Source organism: Aythya fuligula, chromosome Z, assembly GCF_009819795.1.
Source record: "Aythya fuligula isolate bAytFul2 chromosome Z, bAytFul2.pri, whole genome shotgun sequence".
NCBI classification, from domain to species: domain Eukaryota; kingdom Metazoa; phylum Chordata; class Aves; order Anseriformes; family Anatidae; genus Aythya; species Aythya fuligula.
Window position 1 is genome coordinate 37,956,507 of NC_045593.1, and position 19,262 is coordinate 37,975,768.

Here is a 19,262-nt window from a genome sequence, read left to right on the forward strand (position 1 = left end):
TAGTTATATAGTTATAGTGGTTATAGTGGTATAGGGAGTGGTATAGTTACAAATGCAAAGCATGCTAAAACAGGAGTATCCAGCTAACCATGGGCCAAAGCTGAGGTACTCAAATTGTAGGTACAGATGTAATTTTAATTTTGTAAAGGATTGTATGTCCCATGGAGTAAGGAAAAAGTTCAAAAATGAGCCATAGACCCACATGAATCAACAAAATAGTGCTCCTCAGAGGCTGGTCTGGTGTTGTTTCTAACCAGCAAGAAATCCAGAGCTAGGAGAAAATGATCAGTCTCTTGAGATGAGAGAAACAGAGACATTTGTAACTCTTTTTTTTTTTTTTTTTTTTTTTTTTTTTTTTTTAATGTAAATTTGTGCATCAGACAAACATATAAACTTTATTATTTCTGCTGATAATAGGAGCCACCCACACTGCAAATTTGATTATCTGCTCCAGTCGATAGGATAATAACACAATGTCAGAAAGAGACAGACAACGGAAGAGGTCATGTACTACCACTATGAGTATTTATAATCCTTACCTCTTAGAAAAAAAGCTGTGGCTTGCTGCCTAATAGATCTTCGGGCCATTGTTATTTTTTCTTAGTGTAGGACTCTTTACACCTTTTGATTTGTATTCAGAGGGTGTAACGTGGACCATAATCTCAAATGTCTTTATGAGATTTTACATGTATAATATAATTTGATACTCGTTACAACAGAAAAATTGCCAACTTCCTAAGTCTCAATTTCTTTCTTACATGTTTTTTGCTAGACAATGCACCACCATGAAAAAATGCAGTATTTGGAAAATCTTCTGTTTGCAGGTTTGGTGGCTTGGTGTTTTATACTACTGCCTCTACATAACTAGGAGATCTGTCCTTGCAACATTATTAAATACTTACTTCTCTCATATTACTTTCCAATATTTGTAATAAAAGCATTTTGTTTCTTCCGTCCTTACTACCTTCATTTTATTTGCCTGTATGCTTTTCCGTGGGACCTGAGATATTAATTCACACACCCTGGCTATCCCCTTTCATACCCTTCCCACAAGGTAAAAGTGCTGAGTTTTAAAAGGTTTCTGTTATTTCTTCTTTACTTCTTTCATTGGAAGTGCTGTAATTCATTTCAGCTGCCTTGGAATAGTGCCAGGAAGACCAGCTCTCTGCTGACTCTATTGTCTCAGTCGAAGCATTTCAAAGCATACAATTATAGGAATGCACATCAGAAATTGCTTACATATTAGGCCCTCTGAATTGCAAGTCACATCTAAAGCTGTAGATCTGCCAATAAATGTTAACAGAATATCCTTTTTTCCTTTTTTCTTTCTTTTATTTATTTTTTCCTTTTGGGTGAGGGGGGGAGGGGTAGATATTCAAGGAGTTAAGACAGAAATGCAGCTTTAGAGAAAAATTTTAAACTATTCCACAGGGTGGTTTAACTGTTTGCCAGATTTCTTGTGGGCTATGTATTTCTTGCAAGATAATACCACTTACCAAACCTCGACTCTCTTTTTTTTTTTTTTTTTCTTTCTTCTGTATTAAATTTCTTTATCTGCCCAGTGTACAAAAATGGAGAATACCACTGCCAAAGCACCCCAGCTCTGCCTTAATTCAAGCAATACCAGTCAATTACTTTGGGCCTTCCTAGATTTAATTTTCCCCCCTTTGTCATTTCTGTTACTTTGTCACCTTGCTTAAAAATGGTTGTCACATTGTTTAAAAAATAAGGGAATGAAGTGTTAACATACTTAATACCTCATAATTGGAAGACTTCTGTTTACAATTTCTTGTGTTTCTAGCATTGTCTCTTCATCAGGGTCATGTCAAGTTGTAGGCTGTGCTTTTAACTTCATACAACAACCTATACTTAAAACAAGTTCCTATCTGTTGATAGGTGTGTTTTAAAATGGGGCAAGACATATACCCATTAAAGAGGCAGAAAAAAATGAATTGCAGTAAACTCATCGAGTCAGGTTAATGGTGTAACAGCAAACTAAAACCTGGTTAAATACTGCATAAGCAGTATTAAGGACATGGCCCTTATCTTGACTCTATTTCCCTCCTGATTTCCAAAATCTGCCATTTATTCACAGCACATGGTGTTTCAGTAGGGCAGTTGGATGAGGGTGTGAATATCTTTGCAAGCCAAGGCTGGAGTTACATAGAATTTTATATGCAGGTAGTCATAAATCAGTTTTTCTCTTGTAGCTCCCATGAGATTTAGTCACTGAAAGTCACATACTAATTCCCCACCTTTCTTAATAAAAAAATCACTCTCTCTCATTTAAAAAACATTCACAGGTTATCTTCTTAAGCATTACCAGTGACATTTTTGTGTAACCATCCAAAAAAATGACCTTATTTCCTCCTTTTGCTTGTTTACTTTCACAGAACCTTGTATATAGATTTTGTACTTAGGCTTTGTATCACTTGTATTGCTTGTATGCGATTTTACAGGTTACAAAAGTTTCACCCAGCTGATAAAGAAACACTCATCATAACCATTTTTCACTGATCAGCCTAGAAAATTCAGTGTTTGGAAGAGTTCTGCTTTTCCCATATTCAGCTTTGACACATTTTTTTTGGCTGGAAGATGGGACTAGCTCCTTGAATTTTGTTAAAGAAAAGTCTATCCATGAAGCTTAAGTCCACTTAGACTAACCTGTGTGTAACAAACCATTAAACTTCATGCTGAGGATTCCTCTTGGAGTTACCTCTCATCTGAGCCCAAAGACTTAATATTTGATAAGTTACTGCTCCCTGAAAGGAATCTTGTCTTCACCTTGAAAATTTCTGAGCACAGAGATTGTGGGATTGTGGTATTTCCTACACTTTTCCCCCTACCCCACCCCTTGACACAATTTTGGGTAAGCATATGAAACTTGAGCCTGCTTTCCAGTTCTGATTTGTCTAGCTTCAGCCTCATGTTAATTATAAGCTTCCAGTCAGTCATTTTACACAGTGACCACATCCCTGTCTCCCTGTTTGGGTGACAAAGGGACAAAGGGGAGATCCTTCATGAATATTGATGTGATATGAACCAAGATGTTGAGAGGGATTTGGGATGGAAGTCTTCTCTTCAAAAGTGATGAACATGAAAGATGAGGTTAAGATGCAGGCTCCTCAGCCACTGCAGACCCCTTGTGCCAAGGGATGAAGCAGAACCTTGGAAATGGATGAGGATATTTTCCATGAACAGCAGTGTGTGGAGCAGAGTAAGATATAATAATTTTAGGATGAAAGAGCCTTTTGTTTCTGAATTAACTGAGATCACATAGAGCCTGAGGTTAGTTTTAATTGTGAGATGCTACTGCCTTTATCAACTGCATTATCTTGCACAGCCCTCTATTCTTTTCCCTATTGAATAAAAATATTTACATCAAACAAAGGTGCCCTGTTTGTTGACACGAAGGGAATTTTTGTCTTTTTATTTTTGGTGTGTGAGTTTCTTCCCTCATTTCTATGTATATATGTATATTGTATATTCTATGTATATATATATATATTTCTACTTATACAATGGTTGTTAGAAGCCCATTGAAGAGCCAGAGCCCTAAGTGGTACTGTGCAGGTGTAAATGGAGTCCAGAAAGATGTTTTCCTTGTTTTAAAAATCTGCTTTAAATCTCCATTTGTGCTAATAATGTGGATGACTGGAAGCATAAGCTGGCCAGGATCAGGGTTTCCCCCTTGCCTGTTTAAGCACAAAGGTCAGAGCCTGGTAGGTTATTCTGCTGTTCACTTGCAGCCTGAAATTTGACAGCCTCATGAGAAAGTGGGAAGGGAAATGTAGCAGTCGCTGTCCTTATTGCTAATATTGTGCTCTGTACCCTTCTTATTTCTTGAAGGAGGGGGAAACACTGTGTCTATCTCTCAAAATTTCAGAACTACATGGGTAAAGAATCTGCTTAGCCTCTCCATTTCTGGAGCTTCAGATTCCTATTTTTTTGTGAAGCTCAGTAGCCAAGAATGTCCAAAATGGCAGGGAAATGGAGACACTCAAATCTCACTGAAATTTATGTAATCTTGCTGGAAATTATGTGTTGGAAATCCAGATTGTGTCTTGTGGAGTATGGAAAAGAAAGGCTGACTGGATCATTAAGTAAAGGTGGTGTTATTTGCATCTGTACACATTTACATATGTTGAATGTACAATTAAACACAGGATCTTTCAATGCTTGAAGAAAACTCTTTATAATCCAGAGGCAACAGTAGCAGCATGGTGTCTGTCTCTTATGTTTTACAGTGAGCTGTACTTAATTGGTATAAACAAAGCCTTCCCTGACCACAGGATTTCTGCAGATAGACATAAGCCCATGGAGGAAACAGAAGAACATCTCAGGGCTGTATTTAAGTTGTTGTATCCATCTTAAATAGAGCAACCCTTTACTGGAGATCCTAAACTTAACTGGGACATGATCTGCTGAAATAACTGGGCAGATTTTAGCAGGGAAACTCTTGCCCCAACAGGACATAACAAAATAGATTCATACTGGTAATCAATTTCACATTCTATTCTACTTTGTTTTCTACTTTGCTTTTCTCTTCCTGCTAAAGGTAGGTATCCACAAATACTGGGCAGGATCAGTGTACTACCTCCTAGTTCTGCAAAGCAACTTTTCAGTGTGATAGTTTTCACAGAATCATCTAGATTGGAAGACGTCTCCAAGATCACCGAGTCCTACCTTTGACCTAACACTAACAAGTCCTCCACTAAAGCATATCATTAAACTCTACATCTAAATGTGTTTTAAAGACCTCCAGGGATGGTGACTCCACCACTTCCCTGGGCAGCCCATTCCAATGCCAAACAACCCTTTCAGTAAAGAAGTTCTTCCTAATATCCAACCTAAACCTCCCCTGGTGCAACTTTAGCCCATTCCCCCTCGTCCTGTCACCAGGCACGTGGGAGAATAGACCAATCCCACGTCGCTACAGCCTCCTTTTAGAGAGCAATAAGGTCACCCCTGAGCCTCCTCTTCTCCAGGCTGAAAAATCACAGCTTCCCCAGACGCTTCTCATAAGACTTGTTCTTCAGACCCCTCACCAGCTTTGTTGTCCTTTTCTGCACTTGCTCAAGCACCTTGATGTCCTTGTAGTGAGGGGCCCAAAACTGAACACAATACTTGAGGTGTGGCCTCACCAGAGCCCTGCAGGGGGACAATCACTTCCCTAGACTTGCTGCCCACACTATTTCTTATGCAAGCCAGGATGCTGTTGGCCTTCTTGGCCATCTGAGCATGCTGCTGGCTCATATTCAGCCGACTATCAACCAATACTCCCATGTCCTTCCCTGCCAGGCAGCTTTCTAACCACTCATCTTCCAGCCTGTAGCCCTGCTTGGGGTTATTGTGCCCCAGGTGCAGGACACGGCACTTGGCCTTGTTGAACTTCATACAGTTGGTCTCAGCCCATTAGTCCAGCCTATCCAGATCATCCTCTTGCTTAAAGTCCCCCCTCATTCCTAGCCTCCACTATAGACACTGCAGAAATACCTAAAAGGTAATCACTTCTGATGATTTCCCAAGCAAACAGTCCAGGATATTCCCTTTAATAAATACATATTCTTTGCTGAAGGTGCAGAAACGGGCAGTTGAGACAGCTCCTATTATTCAGGTACAGCTGGAAAGAGGCTTTGTAGCACCTTTTAGCTACGTGAGCTCCTTGACCCCCCTTGGGACTGAAAGCGTTCAGGGAGGCTCTGCTGGAGGTAGACCCAGTAAGAGCAGCATTTATACACCTTCGATATGTCCTTGCTCTAGTAGGAAAAGGGCCTTTATTTTGGGAATGAGTATTACGAGTTATTTTTGTCTTTTGATCATTGGCATGAGAACATGATCACAAGCACTGGGGCTGACAGCAGTGCAAAGTGTGGGGACTTGGAGACCTTCTGACCTACAGCTCAAAGAGCATCTGCACCCACCGGGAGCAGGGCAGTGGACAGGATAGGGACAATTGTAAATGGAAGAGATGGATATTATTAACTAAATCACACTTGTCAAGCTTGAGTGAACATTCAGTGCTTTTATTGAGTTTGTGTGATGGAGCCATTAATTCTCGTTGGGTAAATAAATATTCACATCCTGGCAATGTTCTAGCTTCTCCTCCCCAGGCTGATTGGCAAAATGGGTACTTAACCAGCTAATTTCGTAACACCATAAAGCAAAGACGTCCACTGTGTTTTGTGATGGGATGGTATTATTTGCTTTGAAAATTGATGTTGTTTTCCCAGAAGACCTTCAACAAATCCATCCCCAAACACTGAGAAACAGTGATAAATAAATGATTGTATAAGGGGCATTCAAAGCTGTGCCTTGCCCATTTTTTTTGCAACAAATGCATGAGCTGCTCAGAAGAAAAGAAAAATGACAAAAACCAGCCTTTGGGTTGCATGGACAGGCTCAATTTGTTGTTTACTGAAAAAGTTTTTGTTTTTGTTTTTCTAAATGCTTAGAGCCTTCCTGCCATAATATGTTTTTATCCTGAGGATTTCAGTGAGACCCTGTATTACTTTGCTCTGAAATTTTGCAGAAATGTCCCCAGACCACAGTAAGTTTGAATCCTCTTGGCTCACCAGTGTGCAACCAACAGAAGGAGTGCAGGTGTTGATTGCACTGCCACAGGTTGTATGCAATACAAAACTCTATAGCTTGAATTTGATCTCAAGGACACTGTGTTGCTACATATAATTCTTTAGTCCTTGCTAGTGGACTAAGAGCAGGATTAAAGCCCCAAAACACTGTCATGAGTTATGGTAATAAATAATCAGATAATCAGTTTAAACAAAATTGGAATCTTCCATAATGATTTAAGACAAGTAAATAAAAAATTTACATCAAAAAAATTTGCCCTCTGTTAAACAAAGCGTTCATACTTTTTCATCCTTAGTTATCATATATTGAAACTGCAGATTCTGAAAATTTTCATGTAAGTTCATGTTGGGTTCAGTTTCTTTTTGATGTAACTCGACTAGGACATTTTTTGTATGTTGTAAAACTTTTTTAATGCTTGCTTAAAATATTTTGCACAAACATTTAATGACAGACCTTTTCTTGATTCATTCTTAACCAATGACATGACAATGGCATATGCAATATAAATATAAGGCATGGTAATGGATCAAAGACAAGTTACTGTTCCATGAGTTGCACTGCAGATTGAAAACATTGAATCATACAAGCTGTCACTTAAATGTCTTTACAGGAATCTTGAATTTATAACAGGTCTTCTTAAAGTCATTCAGTTCATCAATTTTTTTTTTTTTTTTTTTTTTTTAAGTGGCAGGTAGTTACCTAAAGTGGCCACTGATATAGGTAATACTCAGTCTGGTTGCAATGTGGCTACTAAGAGAATTAACTTGGCTATCACCAGCTGCAAGTTCTATTTAGGAATGAAGTTGCTCTAGTATCTCTGCATATAGCTTTACTCATCTTAAATGGTTATAGGATCATGCCTCTTATCATTACCTGACAACAAGCAGCAGCCTTGGTATTATACCATATATTCAGTAACAGGGTTTGCTCAGAATTTCACAAGGACATTGGAATCTTGTAGTCCAAATAGTCTCATAGGGAAGTCTCTATTAGAAAACTGTGTTCTCCACAATGAGGGAGCTTGCAAAGCCTCCCAGAAAGAGATGAGATATACCAGTGTAGATTGGTGTGTGGGTAGATGGGGTCTAATCCAAGAGCCACAGAAGCTACTGGTCAGAAGCATAGTTTCCACTGACACAACCTGGTGTGTCTCTGATTTGCTGATCCCACAACACTAGTGTATGATTGAGATGGACAGCAGCAGCTAGAAAGGCATATGGCCCACTTACAGAAAGAGAAATGCATCCTCCACTTACAAAATGGTGCATTCATACAACAGACTTTAGCAGATACTCTGCTTGTCTATGGCATGCTAACCTTCTTTCTGGTTAAAATAGTGTTAGCTGATGCATGAGATTTTTTTGACCCACAGCTGCCATTGCCTCTGAGACTTTTAGTAAGGAAGAGGTCTGTTGGGGTATTCATTTCACTTTTAAATCAATGATTAATAAGAATTATTCTGAACATACATGAACAGGCAAATAATTTGCCATGGAAGTGACATGCCTTAACAAGAAGATTAACTTTAAAAATGTCATTTATTTATTTTTTTGACTTGTGTTATAAATAAGGCAGAAATCAATGAACAGATCTGGACTGACATCATCAAGTGTCCTTTCATACAAGATGAAAAGTTGCATTTTCTTCAAGCATAGCAGGTCTTCCTAACAAGGTTCATATCTGTTCTGCATGCTAACAACAAGGTGTGAAGTAATGAATACTCCAAATATGTCCAAATACTGTCAAGTATACTCAGCATTGATCAGAGATCAATTACCTAAGATAATTCTGCAGGTGGGGACATACTAGCTTCCTTCAACCACAATCCCATTGCTGCAGTGAGCCTCTTGTGCAAGGACTAACTATAGTGCTGTTTACTAATTCTGCATCTGGCCACTGCTGTCAATGCATCAAGAAATAAAAATGTTCAAAAAGTCTGAACCGACACCAGAAACTTCTCATTTTCAATCTAAAACTCTGTCCCAGGCTTGCTTTTCTGTGAGGCTTCACAGACCAACATTTAGATGTACACACTCTAGGACAGATTTATTTGGCCAGAGCTGTAATGGATGTACTCTTTGTATGTTTCCCATTCAAAGAAGATGAAACCTTGACATTGTGATTGCTTGAATTTCTCATGCCAGTTTGAATATGAAGGTGGGATGGCACCTGAAAGAAGCATTTCTTCATAGAGCATTGGTGTAAGGGTTAAGCCAACCTTTTTTCCCAGTGTGGCTTAATGAAACTATTGCTGAACAGGTGCTGTCCAAAAAATGACAGGAAAACTGGGAGACCGATGACCTAAATCCATATTTTGAAACCAAGTTGGTGATACTGAGATATTTGAGGCTGAAAGCCAATGGCTAAAAAATGTTTTTTTTTCAGGATCTTCTTTACATGTCCTCAGTGAACATGCTTAGATCTTCTGAATATACAAATTCTGAGGATGAGTTGCCATTTTGTTCTCCACTTAGGTTGTAGGACTAAGTGAAAAATGAGTGAAATCATCAGCTAATGTCAGTGGAAGATCTGATCCTGCAGGGATCACAGCTAAGACTACAGGAAGCCCTCTCAGTTTAATGGAATGGAGAGATAGCCTGCTGCTCTTAAGTGGTAGACCAGGGTTGTTACCTGAGGTGTGCAGAATGTGAGTATTAGCATATAAACATGCATTAGTACTGCACTGTGCAAATGGCCATGAACAACCATAAAACTACTACACTCCTCCTAAGCTTTCTGAGTCAAAAGGTATTTATGCATGCAGCTTTTTAATCCAAAGAATGCATGAGACAAACTCTTATGGGGAGGAGGAAGCCAGCACTATTGCCCATCAGGGTTTGGACATGGCTGAACTGATAATACACAAAAGGTGTCCTCCCACAGAAACCAGACATTTATGCTTTCGTAAATTTCATCACTTAAAAAAAAATCCACAAAAAAATGAGACACCCTTACCCTCCCCCAATTTGTTTCGATGACTTGCACATAGTATCTATAGGATAAAGCTACCTGTGCCCTTCAACAGAGATATTTTACATATAGATTACCAACATGTTTTTCCAGACCAAAGGAACATGAATTTAGGTTAATTTAATAGAAAAAATAAAATATGGAATAACATTGATTTTGGCCGATATCAATTACAACAGAACTACCCTATTTTACAAATAACAACTGAACATTTTACACATGTACAGTATTTTTTTTCAGTAAAAATGAATTTGGATATAACAATGTGTCAGGTTTTTTTTTTTTTAAAGAAAACAGATATTAATTTTTTCTCTATAATAGTGTTAGAGGCATTTGTAAGTATCCAAACAAACTCTTTACAATCCATTACATAATTAAATCTCAATTATGAATATATATTTATATATAATATATATATAATATTAACTTAAACTTTGAAAGCATTATGTTCTAGTTAAAAATGTTATATTGAGAAATGAGGCAGTAACAGACTAGTAGTTAAACTAGCACATATTAAATTCTTATAACTTTGCATGTTTAGCAGGAAATCTGTGATGGGCACCAAAGGAGCTTCACAGGCCCCCTGTCATACAGAACCAGATATCGGTTGCAATAGTTTATCTGCTCTCTGGAAAAGTGGGCATATTATTTCTATAGATTTGTATCCATAATTTGTAAAACTTCCACAATCATTTTGGTATTTAGAAAGGAGGTTCTCTTTATTTTCTAACATTTACATGCTTAAACACCTGCAATACATTTTCTACTTGTGTGTCCTGGAAAGAAAACAGAGAGACACTTTGCACGTTTTAAGTATTTTCCCCCCAAAACAGTATCTTCAAAGTTCAATTTACTATTTTTCGTTAAAATTAATGGCTTCCAAACAGCATGCTAAGTGAAGCTGATGAATAGATATTAAACAGAAATTTGTACTGACAGCTGTGTACCTGGGTAAAGAGAGAAGAGAGGCCCATTTCTCTTACCACCCAGGATGGTTTTACAATGAGGTAACTCTATTGGCCTCAGCAGGATTATTCCTGCTGAAATTTGTACTGTGAGCAGTTAAAAGCAGATTCAGGCCCATCAAGACACGATTGTTACATCAAGAAAACAGTTGATTTATTGCCCTATATGTAATTACCCCTGGAGATGTATTTGGCACAGTGTTACATGCTCAATTATAAATCCAGTCCTGTAAACACGTTCTGTCACATACAGTCACACTGGCATTTCTGTATGGGCACCATGAAATATCCCCACATATCTGCATGATAATATCCCCTTTTTGGTGAACATTACAAGACAACAATAATTTATGACTACTCCTTACATGTTAGCAATGTTTTGATTTCCACGTATACATTACTCTTGCTTACACAAACCAAGAGTAGTATCTTCCAAACTTGTTCACAACAGGAACAAAGTTTTTTTTAAGTTTATTTGAAATAGCTTTTACAATTTAAAAAAATAAAATAAAAATCCTAGCATATCTGTTAATAAGCTAGCTGTCTAAAAATGAGATCTATATGACCAAAAAAACCACTTTGGGCAAAACATATATACACACTGCATGTGATACAAAAAACAGCACACAGCAGAGGAAGTAGGAAAGAAATGTGTGCAGAAATGATCACTTTTCTTTTTTAAATACTGGTACAAAAGGGACAGAACTTAGTCCTGCAGCTGACGATGTTTCTGATTCCCTTAGGGACTCATTTCCTGAAGTTCCCCCTGTCAATTCACATAGCACAACAAAGACTAATGCAAACATTTTTCGTGTTGTTTAGTTTTAATCCGTGTAAACGTGTGTGTTCTTGAACCACTCTAAACCTTGAAGGGGAAACAAGCAGGAAAAAAAACTGGAAGAAAAAGGACCTTCAAAAAACAGGAATAATTCTAAGGTTGACAGGAAATCAAATCATGAGTTAAACGTTAATTTTGGCATCAAATGCTTTGGTCACACAATACTGACTCTGTGGTTCTGGATGCTCAGCTCTAAACACCCAGTTATGAAAGGTAGGCGTGTTGTAGTTTTTCCATTTAAGTTCCAACAAACAGTTCACCATCTCCCCAGACAAAGAAGGGGGAGAGAGAGAGAGGTGGCTTTTTTTTTTTTTTTTTTCTTTTTTCCTTTTTCAATAATACGGATTAATCTATAAGTCTACAGGAGCAGGAGGACTCTGGGAGGTGTCAGTTCACCCCTTGTGCGTACATGTTCTGCAACACAGTTGCTGGAGCACTTTCCGCTGGCAGAGATTGTTCTTTTTCACCAGCATACAGAATCCTCCCTCGGCCCAGGACTCTTCCGTGGCTTCCGGAGGGCAGCAGCAAGAGAAGAAGGGGAAGTTGAAGGTTTGGAGAGCATGGTGTGTACAATGGAGGGAAGTTTAATTGGTCAGACAGGCAGATTTGGTTGAAGAGACCATTCAGGAGCAGGTAACAAGTAGGAAATTTGGTCCATCAGAAGGAATTTCAGTCAACAGCATTTTTTTTTCAGGAAGAGATATTGTGTGGTCCAACAGGGAATGATTGGTATCCATTTGTGAAAAGGAAAAAAAGATTAGAAAGAGAATAATTAGAAAACAGTGATATTTACAGCAAAGGAATTGGTTCTTGATTTTCATGAATCAAAAGAATAAAACAGTCAAACCATGGAAAAAGAATAAACATTTTCAACAGAAACGCAAATCCTGCAGAGTGAGTTAGACACGTCCCCAGTGTTGATGGTCAGGCAGTGAAATGAGGCTCACCATGCTTGGTAACATAACAGAAGGAAAGACTTCTATACTTTCCTTGGCTACCCTGGGCTGTGGAGAGCACACACCATGTGGTGGGATCCAGCAGGACGCACTGCAATTGCCTCATGGCCCACATGCCCATGTGTTGCCTTGTCATGGCAACTGCACTCAGAAGAACCAGGGAGACAGGACTGAGGCAGGGTGTCCCCAGACCTGGGCAACTGTATGTGTGTATCCAGCTGAAGCTGCATGTGGACAAATGAGGATGGATTTTCCCTACCGTAATAATGACCAAACTGTCTGCATATGTATATGCATGTATTACTGCACTTATATCAGGTATCTTTCACGCTGCTTAACACTGGGCTTTGTTCTGGTGTGATTTTCCTCTTGGGTAGCACTTGTTCGGTTGTTATTTACAAGTAATTCACATAGTAGTATTTTAAGAGAAGCATGATGCTATCTCAGTGTCTCTGTAATTTTGACTTTTGAAAGGAATGACTATTAGTGAATAATTAAGCCAATCATGCAGTAAGAATGATACCTTCATTGCCTCGGAGAGCTTGGAGGAAGTTCAGGTCTCCATTAAAAATTGGTGCCTTCTGTTCTTCTTTTTCTCATTGCCCTTTCACATAATTCAAGTAACACTACAGGTACTTAAGATCCTTTATACTTACCAGCATTTTCATGGTTTAAAGTGGTGAAATAAATAAATGTGATTCTATTGACAGTACGCTAGGGTCCTCATATAAATTTTTTTTTGAAAGCAATATCTTTTGAAAAACAGAAAAGGAAGCAAAAGTAGGTTGCTGCCAGGGGAGAAAACTATTTTAGGAAAATTCAGGTGTGTATGTGACTAATCCTATTAATGCACACTTATGTGGCTTTCTCCTTTTTGCAAGACTGAAAGAAGTAAAAAGTAGTGTAGACCTCAAACTGAGAATTTGACAAATGAAGAGACCAGACCATCCCAATAAATGTAAACGAAGCACCAACTGTAAAACAGATCTTTTGAGAGAATTGCACTCACCATCCTTGCAGACTGTTCCCACTACACAGACACCAGAGTCTAGGTTATAGCCGCTTGGACAGATCGTACAGTTTCTGTCTCCTTGACCACTGCAGTCCAAACAGCTGGCATCACATCTGAAAGACAGTGTTATGGTTGGCCTTATGGCCTCACCAAGTACAAGAGTTCCCAGGAGGCTGCTTTGGCACTGCAAAAGGCTTGTTTGCTGTTTCCAGACGTATCAGCTGTTCTAACAATGGTAATAATTAGAAAACCCCACAACCTCCTCCTGCAAGTCAGTCCTGTTTCTGTCCTTCAATCACTTTTTATTCACATTTTTTTGAAACTAAATATCTGCGTTAATCTAGTATTTAGGAACTATGCAGTAGTAATCAATTGAAGTATTAAGCTGATAGTGCATCTATACACCAGCAAGGGATGAACTCAAAGCCACAGGATGGAAAAGACTGACCTGCCCCCCAGTCATTTCATCACCCTTTTGGCTGAATCGATTGCTTTTTTTGTGTGTGTGGAAGACTGGAAAACTGTAACACATGGTGATTCCCTTCCTGTGCTGAACTCAATGTGAGTCAATAATAAACAATTCCAAAGGGCAACGAGTGGTATTTGTTTAACAAAGAATGAAATAGAAAAGTATGTCCCCTCTTTGCACAGCACTAACTTCTCCAAGGCTTATCTACCTATTGGTACACTCAGATGATCTATGCTGGACAGTAAGTCTGTTAATATATTTATGTCATGTTTATGTCTATACAGCTGAAGAACTGAAATGCTCCTTATGAATAGTAATTAACCTGATATTAAAAAATCATAGATTCACTTTTTTTTTTTTTTTTTGACTCGTTGGGAAACATAGATCCTCTGCCAGATTTGTAAATTCTACATTTCTGTGCATATCTACTCAGATTCTCACTATAGGCTTTTTAAATTGAAGAACATGTATGTTTACTAGAAAAATATTTTCAGATGATCTGCATGAATATAACTTAAAATTTAAAAAACAAACAAACAAACAAACATTTTACTTATTTGCTTAGTATAAAGCACATTTTTCCTGTTTTTTTGAAGTCAGCAGTGTTTTCTGTTCTCATAAGTATTATCTTTCTCTGGACTTGATGATCCTTGTGTGTCCCTTCCAACTCAGGATATTCTGCGATTCTGTGAAATGTATTCTCAACACAGTAATCGCTAACATACTACTGAACATCAGACATATTAGCCACAGATCATACCTTTTGCAGCTTTTGTATCCACTTTCAGTAGAGTGATCAAGATAGTAACCAGTACTGCAGGACTGCACACATCTCCCATCTTCCATAAAATAGCCCTGTGTGCAGTTTATACAAGCGTCTACTCCACCACCTTAAACAGCAGAGAAAACACACTATATTAGCGGTTAGTTCCTCCTATTGTGTAACAGACACCAACTCTGTCTGTAGCAAAACCTTATCTTAATTTGAGAGACCATGTTTTACTTGCCTTTCTTTCAAAGAGTAACATCAAACAATATAGGTGTATGTTTAGAAGAAAACACATTACATAATTGCAGTATTTCTTTTTGTGAAAGAAATGTATGTTGGTAGTTCCATACATGCCATAAAATCTATCCAATCATTCTTCCAATCCAGAAAGAAAATGGAAGGCATTACCGGAAATTAGAATGAGCATTATTACAGGGAAAAAAAAAAAAAAAGAATTTATGCACACCTTCAATTAGGTTTTCATGTTAGCTGAAACAAGTCTGCCATATTTAAGATATATTAAAGAACTATCAAAAGAATTAAGAAATTATATGTCAGCAGGCACATTATATTGTAACTAGAATGTAGTAAAAATGAAAAGATAAAATCGGAGCTAAAATTAGAGAGGAAAGGAAAACAATGCAGATGCCAGTCAGATACCTGCACATGTTGCACAGGAGCGGTGACATGGTTCACATTCCCTACCATTATGGTATTTTCCATCTTCACAGCGGATAGCACATCTGGTGCCGTGCAAACTATTGTAAAAAGGAAAAAAAAAAAAAAGAAAGCACGATGTCTGAGCAGATAACAGCAACAAAAGACAAAAAGGTCATTCACAAACCACTAGTTCTCTTGTAATGAAAGTGCAACTCATAGATTAGGATTCATTGGCTTCCTTCACTGGTCATATCTGTGTAAATTTAGAGACAGCAATCACATCAAGTGGGAATGAAATGCAGTTTCATCTATGGTGAAACACAGATGCTGTTTACAAACTCATTGTAAATACTACCAAGTAGTAGAGGACAGTAAAATATGAAAGATGCCAGAGTCATTTGACACAGGGTCAGCACCACTGCATTAAAAAAATGCTAAGGGACTCGTTAACAAGACCTCATACTTTGTTTGAAAGACCAGCAGCATATCCTGATACCAAGAATAGATTCTCAAACAATGAAATCACCACCTCTTTCTGCCATAGCAGTTTCCTTTAAAATCTCCTAACAGAATAGCAGTTATGCATGGCATGGGTGATTTGTCTTGATTACAGATGGAGGTATTCTGTCTGCAGGTACTTTTGAGGAGCATAAGGTACTGAGTAACAGTTTTTTGTTTTGTTTTGTTTTGTTTTGTTTTGTTTTGTTTGTTTGTTTAAAGGTAGGACTTCTCTGCCATCTTTGCCATCTTATGTGGAATCTCACCTTTCACCAAATTGAGCTCTTTCTCTAAAAATGCTCTTCAGCTCTAGGGATTATCATCTTATGTGAGAGCTAATGCTGTTTTATAGATAGGATAAAACAAAAGTTTTGTGTGCTGGGCACTGCAGGAACTTTTGGAGTGTCTATGATCCCAGTTTAGAAAAAAATAAATTAGAAATTCAACAAATGTAACACCTCCTTTATTACTATTTTTCCTCAGCCACATACCTTAAAGTGCTTTACAAGGCATTATCATGTTTTTACAAATGGGAAAACTAATCATTTGCCTGAGTTTAGTTAATGGGTCAACAGCAGAATCAGAAGTGGAATCAATGTCTTCCAAGTCCCAGCCATAGATACATCCTGCCCATAGATACAACTCTGCCAAGAAAATGCAGGAAATTTTGAACAACAGGAATATGAAGTGCATGTTCTGGGTCTCAAGACTCCACTTACTTTTCACGCCCACACAGATGGTGTTCTTTGGAAATGTTACGAAAAACCAGTCTGAGCTTGCTAATATTGCCCAAGAAAACATGAAATATGTTTGTTTGTTTTAATTTTTGTTTTTCCTTCTTTTGTCACACAGAATAGATTTGTCTGCTTCTTCCGTGGTGCTACAAGCTGACGTTAATGGACATGGAAGTATGTAAAGTTAGTTCCTGAGAAATACAGAAAACGAGACATAGCTTTTCTACGGAGACTATGTCCGATATGGTCACTATTATGGCTCTTCTGACGTATTTGACAATTATAGGAACTTTTGAACTGCTACTTTACTAATTTAATTTCACTGATACACAGAAGGCCATGTTGGTTCTGTTAAAATTCTCCAAACTCTTCACATAGACTGCAAATTTAATTACTTTTTAAAATGGAAGCAGATACTCATATTTCACAAAGAGTGAAATGTTCATATTCAGTCCCATGCCTTCCTTCCCACTAGATCACACTTCCTCTTCAAAGGGTCTGTTTTTGTTTTGTTTTGTTTTTTAAAATTAGATATTTGTAATAACAATTGTGCAAGCACTTGAAAAATATAAATGCAATATAAATACGCAGAAATGAGAATTCCTTTACAAAATGTAAGGGAATCTAGCTCTTGATGTCCTGGAAAAAAACAACTTTCAGCTTATACTACCTGAAAGACAAAAATCCACTTTGACAAAATGTAAAAGCTCAGTGTTAAAATACTTTCAGAATACTGTATTCTGAAAGAAGAACCCCTACAGATACTGAATATTGACTTCATATTTTTTTGTGGCATAAAGCCAGCATACACTCCTTCATGAATTTTGAAGGATTTTTGACCTTAGCTGCTTGGATCAAAAGGTTGTTCATTCATAAAGGAGCTTGAAATGTGTACTGATGCTTTGTGGGTTCTACCTATCAATTTCAGAAATGATTAAGTCCTCCTATGAAACAAAAATATCCACTGCTGTTCAAAATAATGTGCACACTACATTGTAATAGAATTGAGCCTGAGGTACTTGAGATAAGTGAATGACTGGATGTATGAAGAAACACAATAAAGATAAGAAAATAGTTTCTAAGTATCACCAGAACGAATCTGAAAGATTAATATGGTTTATCAGGTCTACCTCTAAAATAATCCTTGACTGCCACACTGTAGGTCAGAAAAAAAAAAAAAGAAAGAAAGAAAAAAAAAAAAAGGCAGCTTTCCACATAACTGTGACTTTTATTTTACCTGAAATGAAAGGTTTTCTAAAAAGCCATTGTTGGCCAAACCACCATACAGTAGCATAAAAAAATACTGTATTACTGCCTAAACAGCAATGGAACACATGAAATAAGGGCCACTCAAGGTTAAACAGCTATCTGATGTACTTCATTGCATACCCACAGAATTCTTCAGCTATTGTGTTTAGTGATATCCATAATTTCCTTACCTTAGGCCATGTTTGCATTCTGTGCAGATTTGGAATTCAACACATGTCTTACAGTTTTCACTACATTTTCGGCAAACAATCTTATCTACAAAGAAAAAAGAAAACAGCCCAGAAAACCCTGGTCAGTTATATTTAATAAAATTATATGGACATACATGTATAACATGACTTACTGTTTTGTAGCTTGACATCCAGAACAGAAGCAGCTAGCTAGACTAAAATGGCGAATTCTGCCTGTCATTAGCTTTCTCCATCAGACATCAAATGGTTTAATTTATTTTTAAACATTTGAAGTTATAGTTGTGCCGTTACAGAAATAGCATGCTTTGAGGTTGTTCAAAACTCTTTTTAAACATTTGATATTTAAATTCACTATTTTAATATGGATTTAAATCCTCTTTTCATACAGCAGGGTCAAGCAGTAATGACTGCCATATGTTCCAGAAACTATCCTGCAATTTACTTCCTATGCCTTCCATGCAAACAGTCTGTCGTGTCTTACCTGATCTGGTGTTCAAGGACACACCTGCACAAAAACTTCTGATCATAAGAAAGTTGAGATATAAGTTACTGACACTTGTCTTCACATCTCAAGAGTTCCCTACTTTAAGAGATGTCTCTTTCTCTCTTCAGACCTGCCCTTTTGAGATGCAGTGCTATGTTCCTCTCTAAGAATAAAAAAACAACATTCCCCCTTAATTTTACATTTTCATCTACTTTTCTTGAATGGGTGGAAGGGAATTCCATTCACTGTAGTTCTCACACAGTGACAAATGGAAAAATTGAAGTAGTACCCACTTTTACTAATTATCAAAAATGAACACACATGTTCATGATGCAGGTAGCAAAAGGTTAAGTATCTAGTCGAACAAAGATCTTTGAGCACATATTTGTCTTCTAAGCATGTGTTTAAACCCAAATGAAGTCAGTGCAGTTTAAACACATTTGAACTAAGTCTAAGTATTTTTGCTACCCAAAACTAGAAATTAGGTATGGCAACCGCAGAAGGAAATGGAAGCTAGGTATCTGTCAGGGAATTATTCCTCTTGGGTCATCACATCATTGCAGGTACTCAAGCCTGTCAGAAATGCTAATTGCAATTACATTTCACATCCCAGAAGACTATTTTCATCGGAGCTCCAATTCAGTGACAATGGTTAACTTCTCAGCTGCCTCTTCTACATGGTGTCACAGCATCCAAATATGGGAGAATGGGAAATGGGAATGCCTCATGTTCATGATCTAGATGATGCCTGTCTTTTCTGGAGTAGTTGATAACCTTCTCAGTACTGCAGCTGACTTTGCTCTTGAACTGCCATCATTCTGCTAGCTACTCCCAGCCACAAGCAGAAATGACA

The 19,262-nt window shown here is 37.7% G+C and overlaps 1 protein-coding gene across 2 annotated transcripts in view; it reads right to left on the bottom strand.

Annotated features, from left to right (window-relative positions):
- Positions 1 to 19,262, bottom strand: part of PCSK5 (proprotein convertase subtilisin/kexin type 5) — a 252,991-nt gene that overhangs the window by 45,083 nt on the left and 188,646 nt on the right. Inside the window, exons 17-21 of one of the 2 annotated variants that reach the window (XM_032205588.1) lie at positions 17,905 to 17,989; positions 15,234 to 15,331; positions 14,565 to 14,694; positions 13,333 to 13,448; positions 11,669 to 11,875 (exon numbers count right to left, since the gene is read on the bottom strand). In XM_032205588.1, the coding sequence (XP_032061479.1) occupies positions 11,760 to 11,875; positions 13,333 to 13,448; positions 14,565 to 14,694; positions 15,234 to 15,331; positions 17,905 to 17,989 (545 nt within the window). In that variant the 3' untranslated portion in view covers positions 11,669 to 11,759. Of the gene's footprint in view, positions 1 to 11,668; positions 11,876 to 13,332; positions 13,449 to 14,564; positions 14,695 to 15,233; positions 15,332 to 17,904; positions 17,990 to 19,262 lie in introns of those variants that run through there. The other variant, XM_032205587.1, reaches the window with a different exon arrangement.